This window comes from Plasmodium gallinaceum (genome assembly GCF_900005855.1).
Source record: "Plasmodium gallinaceum strain 8A genome assembly, contig: PGAL8A_v1_60, whole genome shotgun sequence".
NCBI classification, from domain to species: Eukaryota; Apicomplexa; class Aconoidasida; order Haemosporida; family Plasmodiidae; genus Plasmodium; species Plasmodium gallinaceum.
The window spans coordinates 223,903-248,730 of record NW_021628219.1 but is presented as its reverse complement, the minus strand read 5'-3'; the positions used below and the strand labels follow the sequence as shown (position 1 = coordinate 248,730).

Below are 24,828 nucleotides of genomic sequence, written 5' to 3'. Positions count from 1 at the left end.
ATTTTGTCATGATAAAATCTAACATTTCTTAACAATTTATAAAATTTCATCTTTGTTATATAAATATATATATATTATATGGATCTCTTCCTTTCTCTTTTTTATTTTTCAATTTAATCTATCCTTTTTTTTTCTTTCCATTATTTTCTATTTTTATTTTTTTTTTTTTTATTTGATATGATATAATGATAAAAATAAATATTAACTTATCTGAAAAATGTTAAAAATGTAATTAAAAAAAAAAATATATATATAAGAAAATTCCTTTCTTTTTAATATTATGTATTTTTGGTAATTAATAAATAAAATGCTCTAATTTATTTATATTAAATTTTTTAAAAATATTTTATCATTTCGAATTCATGTGATGTTTAAAAAAAAAGTTGGAAAAATTTCAAAATCATTCATAAGGTGACAAGCTAAAAATGAATTATCCTTTAAAGAAAAAATATTTATTAAATAATTATTTACCTGAAAATATTTTAATACGGAATTTTTCAAAGTTAAAATGTAAGCTTTTTTGTAACTTTTCATTAAATAATTATGGTTATTTAAAAAAAGATAAATTAAATAAATTCAAAAATATTTATTATCGTAAGAAAGGGGAAATGCATATAGCATATTCTAAGAATTATAAATGGAGCAAAGAGTCAAATAAAAAAAAAAAAGAATATTGTGAAGATCAAACATCAAAAAAATTCCTATATTACCCAGAAAGCACTTCATTTCCATATGGAACTATATGTATCGTTTTAGGGATGGTAGGTGTTTCAACTTTCCTTAAAATTTTGATATACAACTTAAGGAATTGCGATACTGAAGAAAATATTTTATTACAAATAGACAAAATATTAGATTACTTAGATAACTATTTTATCATATATAACTCTGAATCAAATAAAAAAAATATAAATAAAAGTGATATATTTGACATAAAATATTTAACATCACAATTTTTTACAAATGAAAATATATTGCAATGTTCCGTTCAATTATCCACATTTTTTTTAGCTTCTCGATTTCTTGAAAAGCAATATGGTTCTATAAGATTTCTGGCATTATTTTTAACTGGTTCCTTACTTTCCATTCTTGTTAGTTTTTATTTTTTTAAATATATCAAGAAAGTAGAATCATTAAATTTTATAGATTTTGTACTTATACATCCCTCAGGTTCAATGGCCTTTATATGTGCTTTATGCTCATTGTGCTTCAAAAATTCTTCTATTTGGAAAAATATACCTGTGCATTGTTCTATATTAATAGTACCTTATCTATTTTCAAGTTTTTATGGGCTTTTATCATTATATAAAATTAAAAAATATAATTTTATAGAAGAATCAAAGGAAAATGATGCAAATATTAACGAAAATATCCTGTTGCAGAATAAAGACACAATTTTAGAAAATAAATCAGAAAAAAATTCACCAAGTAATAAAGTTATTAATATTACAGATGACAATGTCATAAAACAAAAAAATGATATGAACAATAAAAATAAAGAAAATTATTATAACAGTAACCTTATCCAAAAAAACGAAAACAAAGTTTTAAATATATTAAAGAACTTTTTAATCATTAATGCATGTGATTCTATCATTCAGAAAGGAAAAAAGGAAAATATGTTTTCTAATAAAAGAATAATAAATCTAAAAAAAGAAGCTTTAAAAAATATTAATGAAATAAATAATAAATCTCAAAAAATATTTTTTGGACTATCTTCTTCTTTTACAGATATATTTGGCATAATTTTAGCCTCAACGACATTTCTATTTTTAAAATTTTTGAAATAAATTTATACTTTTTTATTTGGAATTAATTTTTATTATATGAACTATGAATAATGAAAATAAATGTTAAATATATTATTTATTACAATATATTGATATATTTAAAATAACTTTTTTATTCCACACTTATTATTTAAAAAGAAATCTATTAAAGTTCAAAAAATTGAAATAATTTTTATTATATTAAACATCATAATAAGTTAATATTCATAAAAGATAAGTATATATATATATATATGCCGCTAATTAAAAATTTGATTTTACCTAGTAATTTAAATATTCTTGGAGATTATAACATTGACTTATTGGAATTTATTAATATATTTTTTTCAAATTTAAATTTATGAATTTTTCTATTATAAATGTTGTAAAGTGTAAAATATCCATGATTAAAAAAAAAAAAAAAAATCAATAAACAAATGAATTATATAATTTTAAAAAATACACAATTACTATGAATATTTTAATACTTAAATATATTAGAAAATCTATATATATTTAATAAGAGAAAAATAAATAAAATTAAAACGAATTAAACTAGAAGAATAGGAGTTAATACAAAAATTAGTATATTCCATATTTTTAGTTTAAAATGAAAAATCTCAATTTTAAAAAAAGATTAATATTCTTATTAAAAAAAAAAAGTTCAAAGATATCATATTTTTTTATTATCATTATAAATTAAATAATGGTTTTGGTTTTGGCATTAGTTTTGATTTAACCTTTATGGAAGATAATGAAGCTTTCCTCTTCACAGATATTTGAAGTGAAGCATTTGTGTGTTTTGCAATTTCTTCAGCTGTCATTTTTTTACTAGAAGAATCAAAATCAGATAAATCAGAATCTAGTAATTTCTGTAAAATGCTACTAGGCTTGTTTTTTGTGAATTTTACTGAAGGTTTTTCTAAAAACATAGATTTATTTTTTTGATCACTTATTTTTGATTCTAAATATGTTTCATCTAAAATTTTATTGTTTCCCTCTTTTTCTATACCTACAGAAATATTCTTATTATTTTCTATTTTTTTTTCTAAATTAGGAAAGTTCTCATTTTTTAATAGTTTTCCTTTATTTGAATACCCTTGTAAGTTACTTTTTATAGAGTATTTATTTGAATTTAAATTTCTTAAAGATTTAATACTTTTAAGCTTTATTTTTAGTTCATTACTATCATCACGGCTTTCCCTTTTTAGTATTTTTTCATTTGTTTTTTTTTTTTCCTTTAAATCTTCTTTTTTTTTATCTAAATAATCTTTTTCTTCTAAATTTTTTTCTTCGTCTTTCTTATTTTTTTTTTTAACTAAATCTCCTACTTCTTCTAAATTTCTTTCTTTTTTTGAATCTTTTTTTTTTTCATCCAAATCCTCCTTTATTTCTGAAGTTGTTCTTTCCTTTAAATCTTTTTTTTTTTCATCTAAATCTTCCTTTATTTCTGAAGTTGTTCTTTCCTTTAAATCTTTTTTTTTTTCATTCAAATCCTCCTTTACTTCTAAAGTTGCTCTTTCCTTTAAATCTTTTTTTTTTTCATCTAAATCTTCCTTTACTTCTTCTAAATTTCTTTCTTTTTTTGAATCTTTTTTTTTTTTATTTAAATCTTCTTTTTCTTCTGAAGTTGTTCTTTCCTTTGAATCTTTTTCTTTTGATTTTTTTTTTTTTTGTTTTAATTCTTTTTCGACTTTTCCTAAATCTTTTACTTCTTCCTTTAAATTTTCCACTTCTTTTAAATCTTTTTCCATTTTATTTAAACATTCTTTTTCGTTATCCTTTATATATTTTTCTTTGATTTCTAAATCTGTTATTTTTTCCCTTGAATCTTTCTCTTCCTCTGAACATTTTATTTTTTCATTTAGATGTTCCTTTTCTCTTGCATCCTTATCTGAGTGTTCTTCTTTCTTCCTTGAGTCCATTTCTTCTGAATGTATATTTTTTTTGTTTTTATCATGTTCTTTTTCCTTTGAACCTTTTTTTTTTACCTTTGTATGTTTTCTTTTCAATTTGGAGTTACCATCTTCTTTCTCTAAAAATTTTTCTTCTTTCAATGAATTTTTTTTTTCATCCATCATATCTTTTTTTTCTTCTGATTTATTTCCTTCTTTCGTTAAATTTTTTTTGTCCATTACCGAGTTTTCTTCTTCATCTGAATTTTTTGTTTCATTTTTTAAATTTTCTTCATTTAAATCTTTTTGATTTTCATTTTCTCTATTCTCTTCTGTTTCTACTTTATTATGCTCATTTTCATCTGGTATTTCATCATCTTCCTTTTTAGTAACAAAATTAAACGCATTAAATAAATCTGTGAAATAATTGGTAACTGCACTTTGAGGTTCCTAAATTATTATAAAATTATTTATGTATAAACCTTTTTATATAGTTAATCTTATAATTAAGGTATATAAAAAGTGTAGATATTTATTTAAAAAAAAAAAAAAAAATTCTAATAAAAACAGATGTCTATTTTAAACAATAATTTATTTTTTTTAATATAAAAAAAGTTTAAGTAAAAACGTACATAATAAAGCTTTTGTTTCATAAGTTAATCATAAAGCATCTTTCATATAATGAAAATACACAGCATAAAATTAATATTTTGTGAATATTTCATAAAAACTATTAATACAACTTTATCATTAGATTTAAACATAGTAAAAAATATCATTTTCATTCGGAATGTACAAAATTATATAAATATATATATACTATTAAAATTGAAGTATAAAAATAAATAATTTTATAAATAAAAATATTAATTATAAATGTATATTTATAAAATGGTGTAGAATTATCATTTTCAGATTCTTAAGTTACCTTTTTTGGATCCTCTGTCTTATTTGGTGTGTTAATTTTAATTTCCTTTTCTGAAGAAAAAAAAAAAAAAAAATAGCATTTTATTAAAATATATCATACAATAAATATTATGTATATTTTTAATAAAAAAAATTATTATTTTTAAGGAAGCTTATAAATTTATAAATTCTACAAAATTTAATTTATCATTCTTACCATTATTTATAAAAGCGTGTGTTCTTAAGATTGATTCTTTTCTTTTGATAGTTTTTAAATCATTAGGATTTGTATTTTGGGAATCACATGTTATATTAATTACATTTTCATTCTTAGAATCATTTTCATTCAAAATGCAACTTGATTGATTTGTTTCACTGCTACCATTTTTATTTATGTTAAGCAGATTTTCTTTAGAAGAATTTTTTTTTAATATAATAGGAAATTTTTTTGAATTTTCTTCTTTTATTTTTGGTAAAATGCTTAGTGGAGCCGCAATTTTTTTAGGTATACTTGTTTTTGAAATAATATTTTTATTTTTATTCTCAAGAGACTTTTCATTTATAACATCTGCGTCTTTTGCATGAAAATTATTATTTTTATTTAACATAAGCATTTTTTCTTTAGAAGAATCTAATTTAGGTATAATAAGATTTTTCTTTAAATTTTCTTCTTTTATTTTTGGTAAAATGCTTAGTGGAGCTGCAATTTTTGTAGGTATAACTGTTTTGGGAATAATAAATTCTTTTTTGTTTTCAATTTCTTTCTTCTCTAATAAATTTGATCCACTTTGAGGTAACTTTATTGTCATATTCTCTTTTTTTATATTATTTAAAATATTTTTCTCTGGTATTACACATTTCTGTTTTATATTATTAATTATTTCTTTTTCTTTTTTATCATTATTTAATTTGTGTTCTTTATTATTAGTTGTTTTGTTTTCTTGAATTTTTTGGTTTGAATTTTGTTTAAGAAATTCTTTTATTTCCATAACTTTTTCATTATTTTTTTCTACATTTTCTTTATTAAATAGACTTTTATCAGTTATATTTTGAGGAATTTTTTTTAAAATAATTTGTTTTGCACTAAAACCTTCTTTAAATAATTCTAGTTTCACTTTTGTTTCTTGTAAACCTTTCATTACTTCTTTATTAATTATACTTTTATTATCAATGATACCTTTAGTCGTTTTAATTATAATAGAATTTTTTTTGTTTACATTATTTTCCTCATGTTTAATGAAAGACTTTGGTAAAATATTTTTACTTTTTTGAATCTCATTATTTTTTGTATTTTCATTTTTTAATACTGAAATTGGTATTTTTTTCAATACTTTAGTCAAAGGTTCTTGTTTTAGTGTATTAACTTTTTCACTTTCTACATTTTTTGAATTTAATAATTTATTTCTTGAACTTTTCTCATTTTTTATGTATTCTCTTGGTAAAAAATTAGAAATTAGCCTATTTTCATTTCCCTCAAGAATATTTTCTTCTTTTGTATTACATGAATTATATTCTAATGATTTTTCCAAAATATCTTCCCTTTGTTTAATTTTTCTGTATGTTAAAAGATCATTTTCGTTTTTATCAATATAATTTTCAAATTCATAAGAATTATCCCTTAAAGAATCACTCATTTTATCATTTAACTTATATTTTAAATAATTCCTCTTTAAAAGATCTGATATGTCTGAATTTAATTCTAACATGTTAATTTTGTAAATATCATCGTCTTTTAACATAATTTCATTTAATGATGGTTTACAAATACTTGGATCTTTTAATGAAATAGCTCTTAATTTAACGCTTAATGGAACAAATTTCCATATTTTATATAAATTTAGCCATTTTTTATCGTCAAATAATACAGATATATATTTTAAGTCATTAGAACTATTTTCCCACATATGACGATGTAATAACCATGATCTATTATTTGTCTTTACACACAACCATTTTAAATCTCTCTTGCACAATTCCCATCTATCACCAACTGTTAGCCATCCCTTATCATTTGTTTCAGAAGCTAGCCATTCTAAATCTTGTAATTTATGAGGGCTAAATTGATAAAATTGATCCTCTTCTTCTTGAATACTTTTTTCTTTATCATTAATTTTATTTTCATTATTTATTTGTGTCAATGTTATATGTATTAATTTTGAACATTGATATATTTTTTTATCCCTCTAAGAAAATATCATTATATATATAAAGGAAATAATAAATTTGAAATCTTTTTTTTTTTGAAAGATAGTTAATTAAATTTTATTTACAGCTATATACATATAAGTGCATGAAAATTTATCACTTAATTTTTTCTTACTAGTGGAGCTGAATTTATTATGGTATGAATAAATGGAAGGGTAGATAAAACTAAAAATGTAAAATATAATAAAATATGTACTTTTATAATATATACAAAATATATAATTATTATCTCAATATATAATAATAATTTTTTTTTTTTTTTTAACAATATGTTCATATTACCAGGCTTGTTTATGTCAGTACACAGATATTCAATTATGTCACATATAGTATTAACAAATATATTTATAAGTTGTATATTTACTTCTCCCCCATTTAACATGTTTTTCTACATTTTTTTTTTTTTTTTTTTTTTTGAAAATGAAAATATAAAATGTATAATTTAAATAAAGATAATTATTTTTATTTCTATTTATTTTAGTTATTCAACAAAAATATTAAAAATTTTATAAAAATATTTATAAAATTAAAAAAATGAAATGACATTTATTAGTATTTTCCTTTTCTTACTTTTAAATTACGTATTTGATTCTTGTACGAATATATAATATTCTCATATCTTTTAATTTTTTGGTTAATTCTAATGAAAAAAAAAAAAAAAAAAAAAAAAAAGTTTAAAGGTGCCTCATTTCTTATTATTTAAAGATTATTTAATTTTAATTATACATTTTTTTATATTCTCTTAGTTCGTCTAATTCTTTCAACAAATCTTCGTTGTTATTAAAAATGTTCTACAAAAAAAGCAAAAAAGATGTAATAAAAAAAATAATAATTTTTTTTATAAATTATTTATATTCTCTTTTTATTTTATTCTTGATTTAAAATATGTATTAACATTTTTTAAAGGATTTATTTTATATTTCTTTAAATTAAAATTTTGGTGACTCCTATAAGTTTAATTAAAACAAAAAAATTAAAATAAAAATAAACCACTAAATAAGAATATATTCTTAATCTTCACGTAATACATGTATATTTTTTGTTATTACAATAATGTGTTTTCTTCTAAAGGATATCCTAGAAAATTTCCAGATAAAAAATCATGGTTTATACTCATCTACAACAAAATATTAAAAAATGATTTATTTAATATTGTGAAAATGTTTTTAAATTATTTTTTTTTTCGTTTCAAATATAAAAAAAATTAAAATTAACCATTATTTTTAATGTTCTACAATACAATTAATTAGTATATTGTAAAATTTATAACATCACTTTCATAAATTATTAAGAAAAAAGAAATTTGTATAATCTTATATTTTATTTGTCCGAATGTTATTACTAATTATATCCTTTTTAAAAAAAAAACGGATGTTTGTGTTTTAGAAGTGTAAAGATGTTCAAATGTGATAAAACAATGAATTTATTTATTTATTTAAGACTTTAAATGAATTCTTTAATGTTTTTGTTTAGGAGACAATTTTCCATTGACAATGAGCAATCTTGAAATTTTTTTTTTTATTTACTTTGTTCTACACACTAATTAAAAGTTTAATTAAAAATATGAACAAGTTAGCATTAAAAAATATTATGAATATAAATTAAAGCTTAATAAAAATTATTTGTAACTTTCTTTTGGTAAATATGTTTTTTTTAATATTACGATTTCATATTATGTTAGTACTTTTTCTCTTTTTTGTTCTGGTTGTTATCTGTTTATGTTGCTGTATTTTAATTTTTTTTTACCTAAATGATGTGTGCACAAAAAAAAAAAAAAAAAAAAAAAAAAAAAAAAAAAAATTAAATTTGAAATATTCATAAAAAAAAAAAAAAAAAAAAAAATTAAAATTTAAAAAAATTATTCATAGAATTCATAAATTTGTATTTAAATAAATATGTAAACATATTTAGAATATGACAAAAAAAAAAAAAAAAAAGTACATGTGTATATATCGAGAATGAAATATAATTATTCTATTTTACAAGTTTGTTGTTTTTAAAAATATTAAAATATAATAATATAAATATTAATTTTAAAATTCTATTTTACAAATATAAAATAATTAAAATAAAATATTTTTCCCAATAAAAGATATATTATTTTTATGTGTTTTTATACTACAGAAAAAGACATTTTCATTATTTTATTATTAAGTTTTTTTTTGTTTCATAAAAAAATTGTATTTTATATTTTTAAAATATAACTCATAAAAAAAAAAAAGAAAAAATATATGAAAAACAAAAGTGAAATAATAATTTTCATGAGTCTTTTATGCTTGAAAAAAATTTTAATTATTAAATCAACTTTATATTAATAATTTTATGTTTTTATATCACATTATAGACAAATAATTTATATTATATATTATAAAAGACATGGAAATTTAGAAAAAAAAATTATCAATATATTTATAAGTTAACTTTGATTTTCAGTAATATTGTTTTCTTTATTTCTTTTTTTCATTTCTACATAGTTGTGTATTCTAGATATATTAATTTCTGTTGTTGATATTTGCTCATGTAACCATAAAAGTTCTTTATCCTATTTAAAAATTTTTAAGAAAAGTAAATGTCAAAATAAAATTATATAACATTAAATATAATAATAGATGTATTATATTTAATATATTTTTTTTCACTTGAAAAATCATAATATTATTTCAAGTTATTCTTTTTTTTTATATATTAATAATTAAAAGGAAAGAAAGCATAACTATTTAATTATATTTTAATATAATTCAATAACGAATATTTTTAAAAAATATATATTTTAAAATACCATTTCCTCGTAAAGATTTATTGCTCTATCTAAATGATGATTTAGAAGATCTATAGCTTCATTAAATGGAAATTCAACCATTACATTAGCCTAATAAATTTAATATTAAATGCAAATTATTATAAATATTTTAAATAAACATTTCTAAATATATTTAACATAAAAGAATCTTACTAATATTTTCTAATTTTTATACTAACCCCAAGCCATAGAAGAATGTGATCAGTTTTTTCAATTATTCCCTTAGCATATAACGATTCTTCTAGTGGAAAATATAACTCCATATTTTTACTTTCACCCATTTCCTATTAAAAAGATAATTTATAATATCATATATAATTATTAATATTTTAACAACAAATTTTGTTTAAAACACATATATAAGTTCATAAAATTAAAATATTAAATAATGTTAAAATGTTTAACTAAACCTTTCTTTTATAAAGAGTATTCACAACTCTTAAAGCGTCTTTTAATTCAGGTATTTTTTTTTCAGTATTCATTTGTCTTGTTACAAATGTATGTTCCATAAATTTATATTTCCTAAAAAAAAAAATTAATTTAAAATCTATTTAAAGAATATATTAAAATTTTTAACATAAAATAACTCTTTTTTTTTGAAAAACAATTAGATATAGTTTAACTAAATATACTGTATGAAAAAATAAAAATATTTATTTTATTCCATTATATATAATAAAATAGAATTAATAATATACAATAAAAATGTTTAATAATTTCATAATTTTCAAATTTATATTTCTAATTAATAGTGTATTTACAATAAAAGTTCTTTGGCCAAACGAAGCATAGTTTCCTCATTTTTATTTTGTAAAAATTCTGTTATATGTTCCTATGCAAAAAACAAAGAAATGATTTTTAGAAAATATTAGAGTAATAATTATATTTTTATTTCTGGTAAAAAATATTTATAAAAAACTATTATTTAAAAGTTTCATCTTTTTATTTTTCTAACTATGAATTTTGCTCCTGGAATATTCCTTACAGACTTTGTATTGTCAGTTAAATCCTCAAATGACATTTTGATATAATCACAATTAAATAGTATTTTACAGAAAAATTATCGAAATTTTATTTAACACAAAATTATTAAATATAAACTAAAATTTAAAATATCATTTTTTTTTTTTTTTTAAGTAAAACTTTTATTTATTTATTTTTTTATTTTTTTTTTTTTTTTCATTAATGAATACTGATTATTTTTGTAATAATCAAAACAAAATCACAATTTATATGAATCAAAGAAAAAATGTTTTTTTTCTTTTTTTAATTTTATAAAAATAATTTAATAAATGTAAAATTATTAGTTTATAATATTTAGTTTTCTTACACTTTTTTTTGTACCGTCCTTTTTATTGTCAATATGATAATGAAAAATAAATACGCAAGATGTAATAAAAATGTCGACAATTTAAAATTATTATCTTTTATTTGCATAACTTATATTTTAATTGTAAATCCTACATAATTTTTTTAAGTTTCTTCCTATATGATAATAGCATGTTGTTATATAAACTATGTATTAAAATTTCATGTTTTTTTTCTATATAATTCTTTTTAATATAAATAATTTTTTTTTTTATATAATATTTATTTTATATTTTTTTGTATAGTGAACTATTGGATTTTATATCTCTATTCCTCTTTCTTTTTTTTATCTTAATTGATAAGAATAATTAGTTCTCAATTAAATATTAGTATATAATTTTCCAAAGAATACATTAAGGAATTTTTAAACAATTAAGAACGAATGTCCGCTGTTTTAATAAAATTATTAATCCAACATATGATTTATGAAATAAAGATTTCACATGTTATAGACTCTAAACATACTTTAAAATAATTTTATTTAAAGTATCGGCAAATGTTTATATCCGTACTAAATAGAAAAATAATGAAATAAAAAAAAAATTTTTTAAAAAATTATGAAGTTCTATAACTCTTTATTTTTTTTTCAATGAATATGAAATATATTGATATCTTGAAATTTTACTTTTAGTAAATATAAATTTGAAAAACTTAAAATAAAAAATATTTATAGATAATATTAAAATAATAATACTAAAAATAGTGGAATAAAAGGATATAATAAATAAAATTGTTCTTATAAAAAAAATAAATATAAATTAAAATCCTATAAATTTAATTCTTGATTTCATTTAAATACAAATCTTGTCTTTCATAATTTTTAGACTTTATTTTTCATTTTGGAAAAAAAGTGATTATTAAAAGCAACAAGTTTACATATTAAATGAATTTATTAATATATATATATTTTGTTTCAATTATTAAAACATATTTAAAAATAACATTTTATATAATATCTTTATCAACAAAAAAAAATATTGTAACTTAATAACGTCAAAAAAAAAAAAAAAAAAAAATTAAAATAAAAAAATAAATAAAAGATAACTGCTATGATGTACATATGTAGGAACATTCTATTACATCTACACTTTTTCTTAAATTTATAATAAAATAGTATATGGAAAATAAAAAAAAAAAAAAAAAAAATTTAGTTAAAAATTTTATGTTTCGTGTTTTAAATTGATTTTAGATATATTATTTCTTCATCTTTTTTTTTTAAATTATTTTATCGGATAATTTCTTTTTCATGGGTTGGATATATTCTATCAATATATAAATATTTTTTTTTTTAAATGTATAAATTTAAAGGTATTTAAAGATAATTTTCTTTCTAATTTTTATATTATTATAAAAAAAAATTTCCAAATCCAAAGATGTTTAAAAAATTGAAATTTATTAATCTATTTTGAAATCATAATTTTTTTGTCTACTATTTTAATTTTAAATAGATAAACTAATAATGAGTATATACATATTCTTTATTTATTTTGATTGGTTATAAAAAATCATTCCAAATTTATTATAATTTCTTTTTTAGTAAATACAAATTAATAATTGTTTACATTAAAAAATATATTTGATATTAACTAATTTACCCTTTTATAAATTTATCTTGTTTATTTTCTTATCATTTTAAATTAAAATAATATTTTCTTTAATACTCTCAACAACTCAACAAAAATGTTGATAACCATTATTAACTGCAAATAACATTTTACCTCCAATACCCATTCGAATGCAATCTCTATGACTTATTACACCACAGCTAGTCTGCATAACCCAAAGCCCTGTGTTAAATCGTGTGCGAAATTTAAGTTCATGAGGAGTTAGCCATATATCTCTACTTGGTTTAGAAACAACACGAATATTTCTTATAACCTAAACAAAATATATTATATATAAAAAAAGAAAAATTTTTTTAATGAAAAATTCAAAATATAAAAATATTTAATTTCCTTATTTATTTATTTGTGAATGAATTTTTATAATTATCTTTTTAATATAAACATTTATATTGAATATTTTAATATTTAAGTATTCATATATTTTTATTTAAAAAAAAAAAATAGTTATATCATAATTACAGGAGCTCCTTTATAATGTTTAAGTAGTATATCTATTTTTGTTCCTTTAATCGCAAACCCTCTTATAAGACCTTCCTTTTGTAATAATTCAAGAATTTGAACATTAAGCACATGGAAAGGACACTTCTGAGTCATGGAATCAGTTCGTAACAAAGATACGACCATTTCACATGCTCTCTGCATTTTTATTTTAATAAAAATTAAAGAAAATTGATATAAAATATTTTGCTTATCTCATACTAAATTATTTAATCAACATTAATTTATAATTATATATCATTAAATGTATAAAAATTCATCCGAATAATTAAAAAAAAATAATAATAATAATAAATAAATAATAAAATTAAAAGTAAAACAATAAAAGAAAAATTTATATAAAAATAAAATAAAGTTTTCTTTAATTTCTCAAATATAATGCATGTTAAGTAAATATAATTTTTTCCTCTTTTTTTTTTTTTTTTTTCTATAGTATTATTTTTTTCTTGAATACCTTTTTTTTTTTTAAAGATTTTTTATGTCAATTTGAAATACGTATGTTCACCTTTTTACATTTTTATAAATTGTAATATTTCATTTTACGTATTTTTTTTTATTTTTATATAGTTATGTTTTTCAAATGTACAATTTTTATATATTTTTTACTAATATAATATTTTGCTATATACTTTTTTTTATCTAAAGCTGTTTTATTTGTAAAAAGCTTTTTTTTTTAAAATAATAACTACAAATTTTTTTTCCTTTATTATCATTAGGTTAAGTGATGTATAATGAAAAAAAAAAAAAAAATGAAACAATTTTAACTATTTATAATATAACTTTGCAAGAATTAATAGCAGTTTGTATTATTTGACCACGAAAATGAATATTCAAATATCATAAAGGTTGGAATTTTTTTTAAAAAAGAAAAATATGCGTATTTATCAAATGAATTTTTCGGAACAGTCAAATATTTTTACTTTTAAATATATAAGAAATTAACGTCTCAGTATTTTTAATACAAGAAAAAATAATTATGAAATAATTTTTTAATATGAAATATTATTTCTTTTAAACATTATTCCAAAAATTAAAAAATATGAAGTTTAAGAATTCGATCTAAATTATTAGAAATTAAAACATTTTCTTTGTTGTACTTAAATAAAAATTGCAACATAATAAAAATAAATAAATCATGGTGTCTATTTTTCATTTAAATTTACTGTTTAATATTTCTCTATTTTTATATACTTAAATGTAATATAACTCCTTTATTAAAATAAAATAAATGATATATTATTATGTTAAAGACATGTTCTATTAATACTTAAAGAGGTCATACATTTTCGTAAAAAATTGATATAAAATTATTTCTATATTTTATTTTACTTTTTTTTTTTTTTTTTTTGAATTGTAAATTTTCTTATTTGAATTATAAATTAAATCTATATTTTTTTCCATATTAAAAAAACTACTTCTCAGATAAACTTATAAAAAGTTCAAGTGTGTTTTGAACTTCAACAATATCGCATGCAGAACAAAATGTTTCTAAAGAAAACTTCAAGAAATAGTGTTTTTTTCTAATTTCATGCACACATTAATTTTTCTTTCCCTATAAAATCATAAACCAATAAGACATATTTGAATTAAAAAATTTTATTTTAAGAAAAATCTGAATATTTTTTTTTTGGGTATTTTCGTATCATCTAAAATGATTTTCATTATTTATCTACAAAATGGTGAACCCAAAAATTTTTTTTTTGCTTTTTTCTCTACTAACTAGTTTTCTATTTAAGAGACATGTAATATAAATGATGAACATATTAAATTCAAATAACATATATATATATATAACTTTTTGTAGAATAGATATAATATTATAATTCTTTTACTTTTTTTTAGTACTATGCTGCTGATATAGCACCAAAATCCATAAAAAAACAAAATTTTTCTTTTATGAATAGTAAGAAAAGAGAAATAATAGATTAACTTTATGTTAATAATTTTTACAAATATATTAATTTATACATATAAATTAGAATGAGATATATATATATATTTTAAAACTTAAAGCAAAAATATGAAAAAAAAATATATTCTTCATTAAAATTTTTAAAGTATTAGACAAAAATAAAGTTAATATATATAAAAATGAAATTTTGTAATAAAACGCAAAGTTAAATATTGAAGAAAAAAATAAAAATTTAAGTATATCTACATATATAATACACTTTGCTTAAAAAATATTTCTATAATTTTTTTATAAGCATATGACAACCCACACGTTAAGAGAAATAAACTCATAAAATTAAATAATTTAAAGTATAAAAATACACAAAAACCGAATAAAAAAGTAATACGGAAAAGAGGAATTAGTTTTGTTTCACTTAATTTAAACAATATTTTAGAATTAAAATTAAACGACCCAATAAATCTATTAAGCAATATTTTCTCAAAAGAAAAAACAAAATGTAAGATAAAATATTAACAATATATATTGATAAATATATTAGTAATTATTATATCTAAATAATATTTTTTCATTTTTTCAGATCTATCTAGTTGTTATGAAGACAAAAAACTTAAAAACATCGATAATTGTAACAGATTCACAACTTCACAAAAAATATGTGATTCTCCTGTTGATTTTAACCTCAATGATAACTTCTGTATTAAAGAAGATAATGAACTATCTTTAAAATGCTTAGTTGACAATAAATCTGAATATTTAGAAATAAGTTAAAAAATATTAAATTATTTTTTTTATAACTTTATCATTTTTTAACATATATTTGATTTTTTCTTTTTAAATTTATTAATTTTTTAATGCATTCTCAATATTATTATTATTATTATTTTTTTCTTTTCAAAGATAACAATCATGTAGTTCTTGAATCAGGAGAAATTTTTGATTTAAAAATAAAAAATGAATCATTATTTGTGCACTCTTCTATAATCATTACAAAAGATACTTGTTTGGATAAAAAAAAATCAATTAGTCCCGATTTTAAATTTTATTCTCAGAATACTATTAAGAATTTTGGTAATCCTATATTATACAAAGGAGAAATAATTGGCTCTGAATTTAAAAATATTAAAGTAGAAGATAATGTTGAAGGTTTATATAATGTATGCTCATGCTATGAGAACTATCCATATTATTATAACAAATGTACAGATACTAACAAACATTATATTAATATCTCAACTATTCGAGTTGTCAAAAAACTTGTGAATGAAATACACTTATTATCTGGAAATAAACTTATTTTAAATTTCCAAGCATATAGAACACCATTTCCCTTTAATAAAGCCTTTATCATTGATAAAGTAAAATATTATAATTGCAATAATATTAAAGACACTTCATTTAACCAAATACAAGAAGCTTTTCATAAAAATGAAAAAAAACTTGAGTTTTATGACGTATTTTTATATGAAATCGATGCAAACAAATATAACAATGATATTGTTTTTGAAAAACCAGGAACTTATTTATTATGTTACACATCAAGTGATAACGGAGTGGAATATTCGTCTCTTCTTTCTACAATTCATGTTAACGGTTAATAACTTTTGTAGTTTTGTATTGTCCATATGTAAAATTTTTATATATTTTTGTGTTTATTTTTTTTGTTATTTTTATTTTATTCTATTCTATCATTTTTGATACTTTATTATGAAAAATAAATGGATAAGAATACTTATTAATATTTTTTTTCTTTTACTTCTAGGTTATGACATAAACAAAATAAATTATTTATATTTAGACTTAAACCCTATTAAATTAAATTTGAAAAATTATATCGTTTTGCACAGATATAAATTAAACGAGAATTTAGAAGAAGTTTTTTTGAGAAAAAAAGAAATAAACCGATGTTCAGGTGAAGATGTGTCCTATTCAAATAATATAACAGAAACTAATAGTGATAAAAATAAAGATATTATTTTAGATAAAATATATATTTCTGATATAAATTTAAATGATTATGGTCAAATATTAGAAATTTGCTCAAAAAAAAGGAATGAATATTCTTTAATAGGATATGCTATGGTAAAACAGTATGTTTTACATAATTATAAGGATATAAACCATTTATTAGATTTTAATATAGCTCCCGATGACATTAGAACGTACACAATTCAAAGAACATCAAATTTCTTAATATTTTTCCCAGAATTATTAAATATTTTTAATTTAAATAATATAAATGATTTGTATATATCATTTTCATGCTATTCAACAAAAAATGAAATAATCTTAACCTATAATTATGATGAAAACATGACACCAATATTTTTTAAATATTTTAAAATAAGTAATGCTTCCAGTTCTATTTTGAACGTTACAGATGATGCTGTGCAATTATATGTTTTAAAAAAAAATTTACAATCTTTATATTTATATGATATAACACCAGAAAAAGTAAAGGAGAAAAGAAAAATTATAAATAATAACATAAATGATGTTCATGTAGAATTTCTATTATCATATTATTTAGATTATTCTAATTTTTTAAAATGTGAAAAATGCATATCACCTATTATGATGGAACCAATTTATGATGAGAATAAAAACTTAAAGCAAATTTTTTTAATATCAGCACATCCTTATATAAAATTAATGATAGTCGATTTAAATTTTAACATCACTTATAAACATGATATAAACGTTGTAAAAAATTTAATAACAGAAATTCGAGGTATCAATTTTAGTTTGGATGTTTTAAAAAATTCTTCATTTCTTATAACAGATATTTCATGTGGAGCTTTAAGAAATGAATCATTAGACTGTTTTTTAATTGATCAATTAAATAACAGTGTTATAGCTATTGAATACATTGAACCAAAAAACTTGCTAATTGTTGTAGACATTTTTGAAGGAGAAAATAAAAATGACTTAAATCAAGAAAGTATAAATCTTTATAATGATTCCGTATTTAGCCAATCAAATACTTTTTTATACAAACCCCAAAATATTGTAATTTACCCATATGATGAATCCTATGTCTTATTTATAAGCGACGTAAACATATAAATTATTTATTATTCTAAAAAAATTAAGAAAAAAAAGATAAATTACTATAATGAATATATCTATATATATGTATTTTTTTAAATTATTTTTATTATTAATTTTTTATAGCATTTTTAGTTTTACTAAAAAAATTCCTTTATATTTATTATTTTCTAAATCTTATTCTCAAAAAAAATTGGCATATAATTATTCTTTTTTTTTTTTTATTTTGTAGGACAATTCTAATGAAATAAACTTATTACATTATAACAAATATAAACTTGATAACAATTTATTATATGTAACTAAAATAAATAATACATACATTGACGATGGAAAAATAGAAAAAATATATAAATTTTATGATCATAAAGAATTAATTAATAGAAATATACTTTTAATAGTGAAATATTATGAAGGTGATATACAATTTATGTATGGTCCATTGAGAAATATCACTAATAAACTTGAATTAAAATATAATTATCCAGAAGTTATACAAGACGACAACAAAGTGTATACACTCCAAATAAAATCAGACGAAATAAAAAAAATGAACTTACTTCATAATTTTCAAGTTGAAGTTCACAATTTAAATAAATCGCAATTTGTCACAATAGATAAATATGACGGAACTATTAATATTAAATTATCAGAGTTTGTTGGTGATATAGTTAACTTGACTGCTAAGCTTAATGGAGTTTTTGTCGAAATAAAAGTAGACATGAATTTTACAGTTATATGCGCTGATGGAATGAAAGTATTTAATAAAAGATGCGTTCCTTGCCCAATAGGATCATATAACAACGTTAATGAATATATTAAAAATAATAATATATATGAGTGTACATTATGTCATGACCATTCTACCACTAAAGAAGAAGCTTCTACGTCAGTAACTCAGTGTCTTTGTTTACCTGGGTACGAATTAAACAATAATGATGAATGTGTGCCATGCAAACAGGAAACCTGGAAGACTGAACTCTCTAACTCTCCTTGTATTTTTCATTGCTACCCTAATTCATACAGCACAATTCATGGTAGTCGTAGTGAAGAAGAAAGTCAATGTAAATGCAAAAAAGGATATTATTTTGTCTCTAAAGACTCTATAAATTTCTGTGAAGAATGTGATATAGGTTATTTTTGCCCCGGTGGATATAAATCAGATAAAATAAAATGCCCAGAAAATACTACCAATACAACGCAAAAAAACTTTTCTATAAAAAGTTGTAAATGTGACTATGGATTTGAACCCTATGATTCTACAAATATCATTAATTACGATTTTAAAAATGATCCTATTTTCAATGATTACAAAGACTTCACAATAGATATAGAAAGTTCCCAAGTATGTAAACCGTGTAAAGTAGGATTTTATAAAAACACAGTTTCGGAAGAAAAATGTAAAAGTTGCTCTTCAAATGTATATACAGAAGGTACACAATCCATTTCAATATCTCAATGTAAAAAATGCAAAAAAGGTTACTATTTACATTCTGAAAATTCTTGCTTATTATGTCCAGATAATCATTATTGTCCTGGTTTTGATAAAATGGATCCAAAATATGCAATTTATGAAAATCAGAAAGTCCCATGTAATGGAAAAAAATTAACAAAACATCCAAATAGGTTAAATGTATCACATTTAAGTTGCTTATGTAAAAAGGGTTATGAATTTGTAAAAATGGATGATAATGAATTCGACTGTTTAGAAGTATCTAAAAATTATTATAAACCAGAACTTAGCAATACTGAGAAGAAACCTTGCCCAAAAAACAGTATTACTCTATATACAAAAACAAAAAGTATAGATAAATGTTTATGTATGATAGGTTATTACTGGGAATTAAATGAATATAAATGTATTAAGTGCCCCAAAGGATACTACTGCCCTGGTGGATATTTAAAAGACTGTTTCGAAAAGAATACTTTACATTTATGTAGACCAAAAAAAACAAAATGTCCTATAAAACACTCGACAACTCAAGGTGAAGAATCTTTTAGCGAATCAAGTTGCTTCTGTGATAAAGGATACACAATAAATAAAGAAAAATTAAATGAATGTATTCCATGCCCAGTTAATACATACAAAGATGCTATATCAAATGCAGAATGTAATATGTGTTTAACACCATATACAACAGATGGACAAATAGGGAGTACGAAAGAAGAAGATTGTACATGTTCAGGAGGTTATTACTTCTTTAATCATTGCTTACCATGTAGCGATAAGAACACTTATTGCAAAGGTGGGAAAATGATAGTGAACAACAAAAGCAAAACTATTCATTATGCTCCATCAAAATGCCCACCGAATACTACGGTATCATTTGAGGCAGAACGTCCATTTAATAAAAGTTTTTGCGTTTGTAAAAAGGGTTTTAAGCATGTATATACTTCTCCATATAGATTAACAAAAATTTGTGCACCTTGCGAACGTGGGTTTTTTAAGACTATGATTGGTGATTTTGCCTGTGAATCTAAGTGTAAACCTAACTCAACTAGTTTTGTTGGAACTATGCATGAAGCTCATTGCTTTTGCTTAGAAAATTATTATTTTAAAAATGGGGTTTGCTTAAGCTGTCCTGATGGTGCTTATTGCAAAGGGGGTTTTGAAGAAGAAACTTTATTAATTATGAAAAAAAATGAAAATTATTTAGATCCATCAAAAATTAAGCATGTAATGCCTGTTCCTAAAGAAAATTATGCACTTTACAGATTAAAGACAAATATATACAACTCTAATTGGTTTATTGTAGAATGCCCAATTAAAGAAGCATGCCTATACGACGAAAAGTGTCATGAATCAATGACTAATTTTTTATGTGGAGAGTGCAAAAAAGGATATACAAATAATTTTTCTAAATTAAATTTATGTATAAAGTGTAGTGGAAATATAATAAATATTTTACATATGATTTTTGTTTGTGCTTTTGTTTTATTATTTACTGTTATTATGGCATACTTAAATGTTTTCACAGGTACAAATAGAAAATCTGTCCATTCTATTGTTATTAAAATTGCAGTTAATTATTTCTCTTGTATGAAAATTTTTTATGTTATGGGTACAAGCGAAATATATTTTCCCATTAATTTCTCTTCACACGCTAATTATATAATTACAAATATAAAAAAATTATTAAAAGCAAAAAAAAATTATGGCCCATATTGCATTTTAACAAATTATTTTGCTTTATCGCATGCAGATGCTTATTTCTATGGAATGGTTTTTTATGCTTTTAGGCCTATTTTACTTGCAATTGTTCTAACAATTTTAATGTTCCTTGTTGTAGAAATATATAAACATAGAGTTAGAAATGAAACAAAATTAAAATTAAAAGTAATAGATAAAATTAAAGAACTAGGAAATAATAAATTATATGAAGAAATAATGCAAGAATTACCATCAGAAAGAGCTTTAGTATTATTTAGATATTTAACTATACCTGGAGATTCAAAGTTTAAAAGAATAAGAAATTTCCTTGAAGACATGACTCCTATGTACGTTACACTATTATTTTTTATTCATACTAAAACTACTCTGTCTATGCTGACTTTGTTAGATTGTAAAGCAATTTACTACAATGATAAGTTTGTAGAGCAATACATGAGTTATGTACCAAGTGTAAAATGTGATTTATCTAAAAATTACGCAAAATTTTTCATATTAGGTATTAGTGGATTAATAGTCTGGGGAATTGGTATTCCATTAATGTCTTACTTAGTGTTATATAAAAATAGAAAGCAATTACATTCTGAAAATATTCTGCTTAAATATGGATTTTTAAATAATGGTTTTAATTTTCAATTTTGGTATTGGGAATCAGCTGTGTTTTTAAGGAAAATTTTAGTTTTATTAATATCAACTGTTCCTATATTTAAAACAGCTAAAATATTTGGTACTACTATGTGGTTGTTTACTATTATTTCATCTTTCTTTCTTACCTTACAGTTAATACTTCAGCCGTTTGACTCAAGAAATTACCATATTTTAAATAAATTAGAAACTTATAGCATGGTTTCTTGGACAATTACCCTAATGATTTTTGTTTTTTTGACAATATCAAATTGTACTGCAACAATAAATTTCTATATATTATTATTTTTATTATTTTTTAATTTTATATTTATAGCTAAAATTTTGATATCTCTTTGTTATTCATATATCGAAAATTTAAGACATATAAAAAAAATGATTAAACTTCCGTTTATAGGAAAATTTTTTGAAAAAATATCAAAAATATCTGAAGAAAAATATTATAAAGAACCTATAGTTTCTTTAAATACATATGATAATTCTATTAAATTAACTAGAAAATATAAAGGACCAATTTTATTCAACAAAAAAATGTTAACGAATGAAGAAAAAAATTATTTTCTCGACGTTTTATCAAATCTCATATACTTCGGTGTATTAAATTTAAAATTTTCTATTTTTCACTCATATTTTATGGAATTTATTCTAAGATTATCAATAATTGATCATGAAATGTTTTACAAAAAAGGAAAAAATGGAATTTTGAAATTAGTAACTAAAAACTCGAAGAACATTGATGAATGGGTAAAAATTAAGGAAGATGAATTAAAAAAAAGAACATTTTTTCAAAAACATAAAAAAATATTGAATTTATTTACGAAAAATTCATTTATTATTCAAAATAACAAAAGAACAGTTATATATAAAAGAGACAGGCATACAATAATGTCTGATTATGAAGCATTGATTAATGTACTAAAATACGATAAAGATTTTATAACTGATTTTAAATTTTTGTATGATGAAGGCACAGTTAAATCAGGATTAATCCTTTCTGATTTACAGTTATCTTTTACCAAAATCAAAATGAAAGATAAAGAATTAATTATGCAATTATTTTCATTATTTATTGCAAAAAAGAATATTGTACAATTTGAAAGAGATATCCACCTTAAGAATAAAGTTGAACAGCTTAAAATGTTATATGAAATTCTTATTACGGCTAATGAAAAAAAAAAAATTACGTTTAGAAAAAATGTTGAGAATGCTGTTAAAGGAGATCCATTTGATCATATACCATTAGAAAATGAATTAATATTGCTAAATAATAGAATTAATAACCTAGTTAATGATTATCAAAGGTTAAAAAATGTTGGTTACTATGAAGGTAAGTATAATCCTGATGATTATATGAGTCTAAATAATGATTCTGAATTTTTTAACAGCAAATTAGTAGAACTCGGTTTTAAAGTAGATAATGATGATGATGTGAGTAAAAATATTGAAAAAAAAAATGAAAATAAGGGAAGTAAAGAAAAATATCACAAAAAAAACGAAAATATCAGAGAAAATGAGAAAAAAAAATGCATAGAAAATAATATAGAAAATAAAAACAGTAATGATGAAAAGAAAAATTAATAGAAAAACAGTAAACATTAGTAGAGATATGGAGAATAATCGTGAATTAAGCGATATATGAATGAATAAATTTGTAAGTTTTCTTATGATTTGAAATTAAATTCTTTTATTTACATTTCTTATTTATTCAAATAAATAATGCCTCATTATTGTATAGATTTACAAATACTATATTTTTTTTTTGTGAAAGGAAATTAATATATTTATATTAAAATTTCTGTATTTTGTTTTAGATTACACTTGTTTTTTTCTTTTGAGATATCTGTTTTTATTAATGAATTAAAAAGGTTAGATAAAATTGTAATTAAAATGTGTAGTTTTGTTTTTTTAAATTAAACTACATATTTATACAAGTTAATTTTAATAATAAATATAATTAATAAAAACGTATATGTTGTTTTTGTTAAATTTTTTATTTTTTCTTAATTCTTACTTTTTTTTAAATGTGTTAGAAAGAAAGTTTTTAACTTAATGCAAATTGAAAATTAATTATATACATTTTCATTCAAATATAATATCATATTTTTGTATTTCTTATTTTATATCAACTAAAATGCTTTTTATATAACAATAAGAAAGTTATAGTTTTTATAGTAAAAAATCAGAATATATAAGAAAAGTTTTTAAATAAGTTTTATGATAATATAAATAAATATATTTAAATTTTATCTACTATTTAAATATTCAAAAGAATAGAAAGCGTTACCATTATACTTATATTTTTTTATATATATGTAATTTATAAATCATGAAAATTCTATGTTTCAGATGTGAATATTTTTCATATTTTATTTTTACTAATTTTGGTGCATTAAATATAAAAATTATTTAATAATTCTATTAGAATTAAAAATAAAATATTCTTTAAAAAATAAAATCATAATAAAATAAATTATATTCAAACATTATAAAAAAATAAAAATATATAAAAATAAACAATAAAAAATATAAAAAATTCGTTATGAAAAGCAAAAAAAGTAAAACTACAAATATAATTTCAAACTAAATATATATCTTTTAAAATATAAATTAATATATACTGAGGTATTTGTTTTCATAGTATTTCAAATATATTAAAAATGTATTAAAAAGAACTACAGGTTATTTTTCAAAATACAAGATAAGTATTAACATATAAATATAACATTAATTTTCACTTATATTTATTTTAAAATAATACATAAAGATTAGTTCTAAAAAAAAAGGGAATAAAAAAAAATTAAGAATTATTTAATAATAAAAAAATAAATTAAAATTAAATTAATAAATAACAAATTATTAATAATAAATAAATTAATTATATAATATAAACAATTAATAAATAACAAATTATTAATAATAAATAAATTAATTAGATAATATAAACAATTAATAAATAACAAATTATTAATAATAAATAAATTAATTATA

At 19.6% G+C, this 24,828-nt stretch overlaps 5 protein-coding genes across 5 annotated transcripts; 2 read left to right on the top strand and 3 right to left on the bottom strand.

Moving 5' to 3' along the window:
- Nucleotides 1-425: 425 nt before the first annotated feature.
- PGAL8A_00081900 (conserved Plasmodium protein, unknown function) lies at nt 426-1,790 on the top strand (the record flags this gene model as incomplete). The annotated part of the gene is made up of 1 exon (XM_028670655.1): nt 426-1,790. The coding sequence occupies one exon, from the start codon at nt 426-428 to the stop codon at nt 1,788-1,790; it is 1,365 nt and encodes a 454-aa protein (XP_028525937.1).
- Nucleotides 1,791-2,461: 671 nt separating this feature from the next.
- PGAL8A_00081800 (conserved Plasmodium protein, unknown function) lies at nt 2,462-7,993 on the bottom strand (the record flags this gene model as incomplete). The annotated part of the gene is made up of 10 exons (XM_028670644.1): nt 2,462-4,114; nt 4,593-4,642; nt 4,788-6,753; nt 6,891-6,940; nt 7,058-7,163; nt 7,346-7,415; nt 7,502-7,566; nt 7,671-7,722; nt 7,825-7,892; nt 7,991-7,993. 10 exons carry the CDS (start codon nt 7,991-7,993, stop codon nt 2,462-2,464), a joined length of 4,083 nt encoding a protein of 1,360 aa, XP_028525936.1.
- A 1,198-nt stretch (nt 7,994-9,191) lies between these two features.
- On the bottom strand, nt 9,192-10,596 carry PGAL8A_00081700 (prefoldin subunit 3, putative; the record flags this gene model as incomplete). Its single annotated transcript, XM_028670632.1, has 6 exons — nt 9,192-9,317; nt 9,555-9,644; nt 9,755-9,859; nt 9,986-10,097; nt 10,337-10,407; nt 10,531-10,596. 6 exons carry the CDS (start codon nt 10,594-10,596, stop codon nt 9,192-9,194), a joined length of 570 nt encoding a protein of 189 aa, XP_028525935.1.
- A 2,018-nt stretch (nt 10,597-12,614) lies between these two features.
- PGAL8A_00081600 (mitochondrial ribosomal protein S8 precursor, putative) lies at nt 12,615-13,210 on the bottom strand (the record flags this gene model as incomplete). Its single annotated transcript, XM_028670621.1, has 2 exons — nt 12,615-12,821; nt 13,028-13,210. The coding sequence occupies 2 exons, from the start codon at nt 13,208-13,210 to the stop codon at nt 12,615-12,617; spliced, it is 390 nt and encodes a 129-aa protein (XP_028525934.1).
- Nucleotides 13,211-14,742: 1,532 nt separating this feature from the next.
- CRMP2 (cysteine repeat modular protein 2, putative) lies at nt 14,743-23,418 on the top strand (the record flags this gene model as incomplete). The annotated part of the gene is made up of 7 exons (XM_028670610.1): nt 14,743-14,808; nt 14,909-14,969; nt 15,274-15,477; nt 15,559-15,744; nt 15,879-16,571; nt 16,741-18,032; nt 18,259-23,418. 7 exons carry the CDS (start codon nt 14,743-14,745, stop codon nt 23,416-23,418), a joined length of 7,662 nt encoding a protein of 2,553 aa, XP_028525933.1.
- Nucleotides 23,419-24,828: the final 1,410 nt, after the last annotated feature.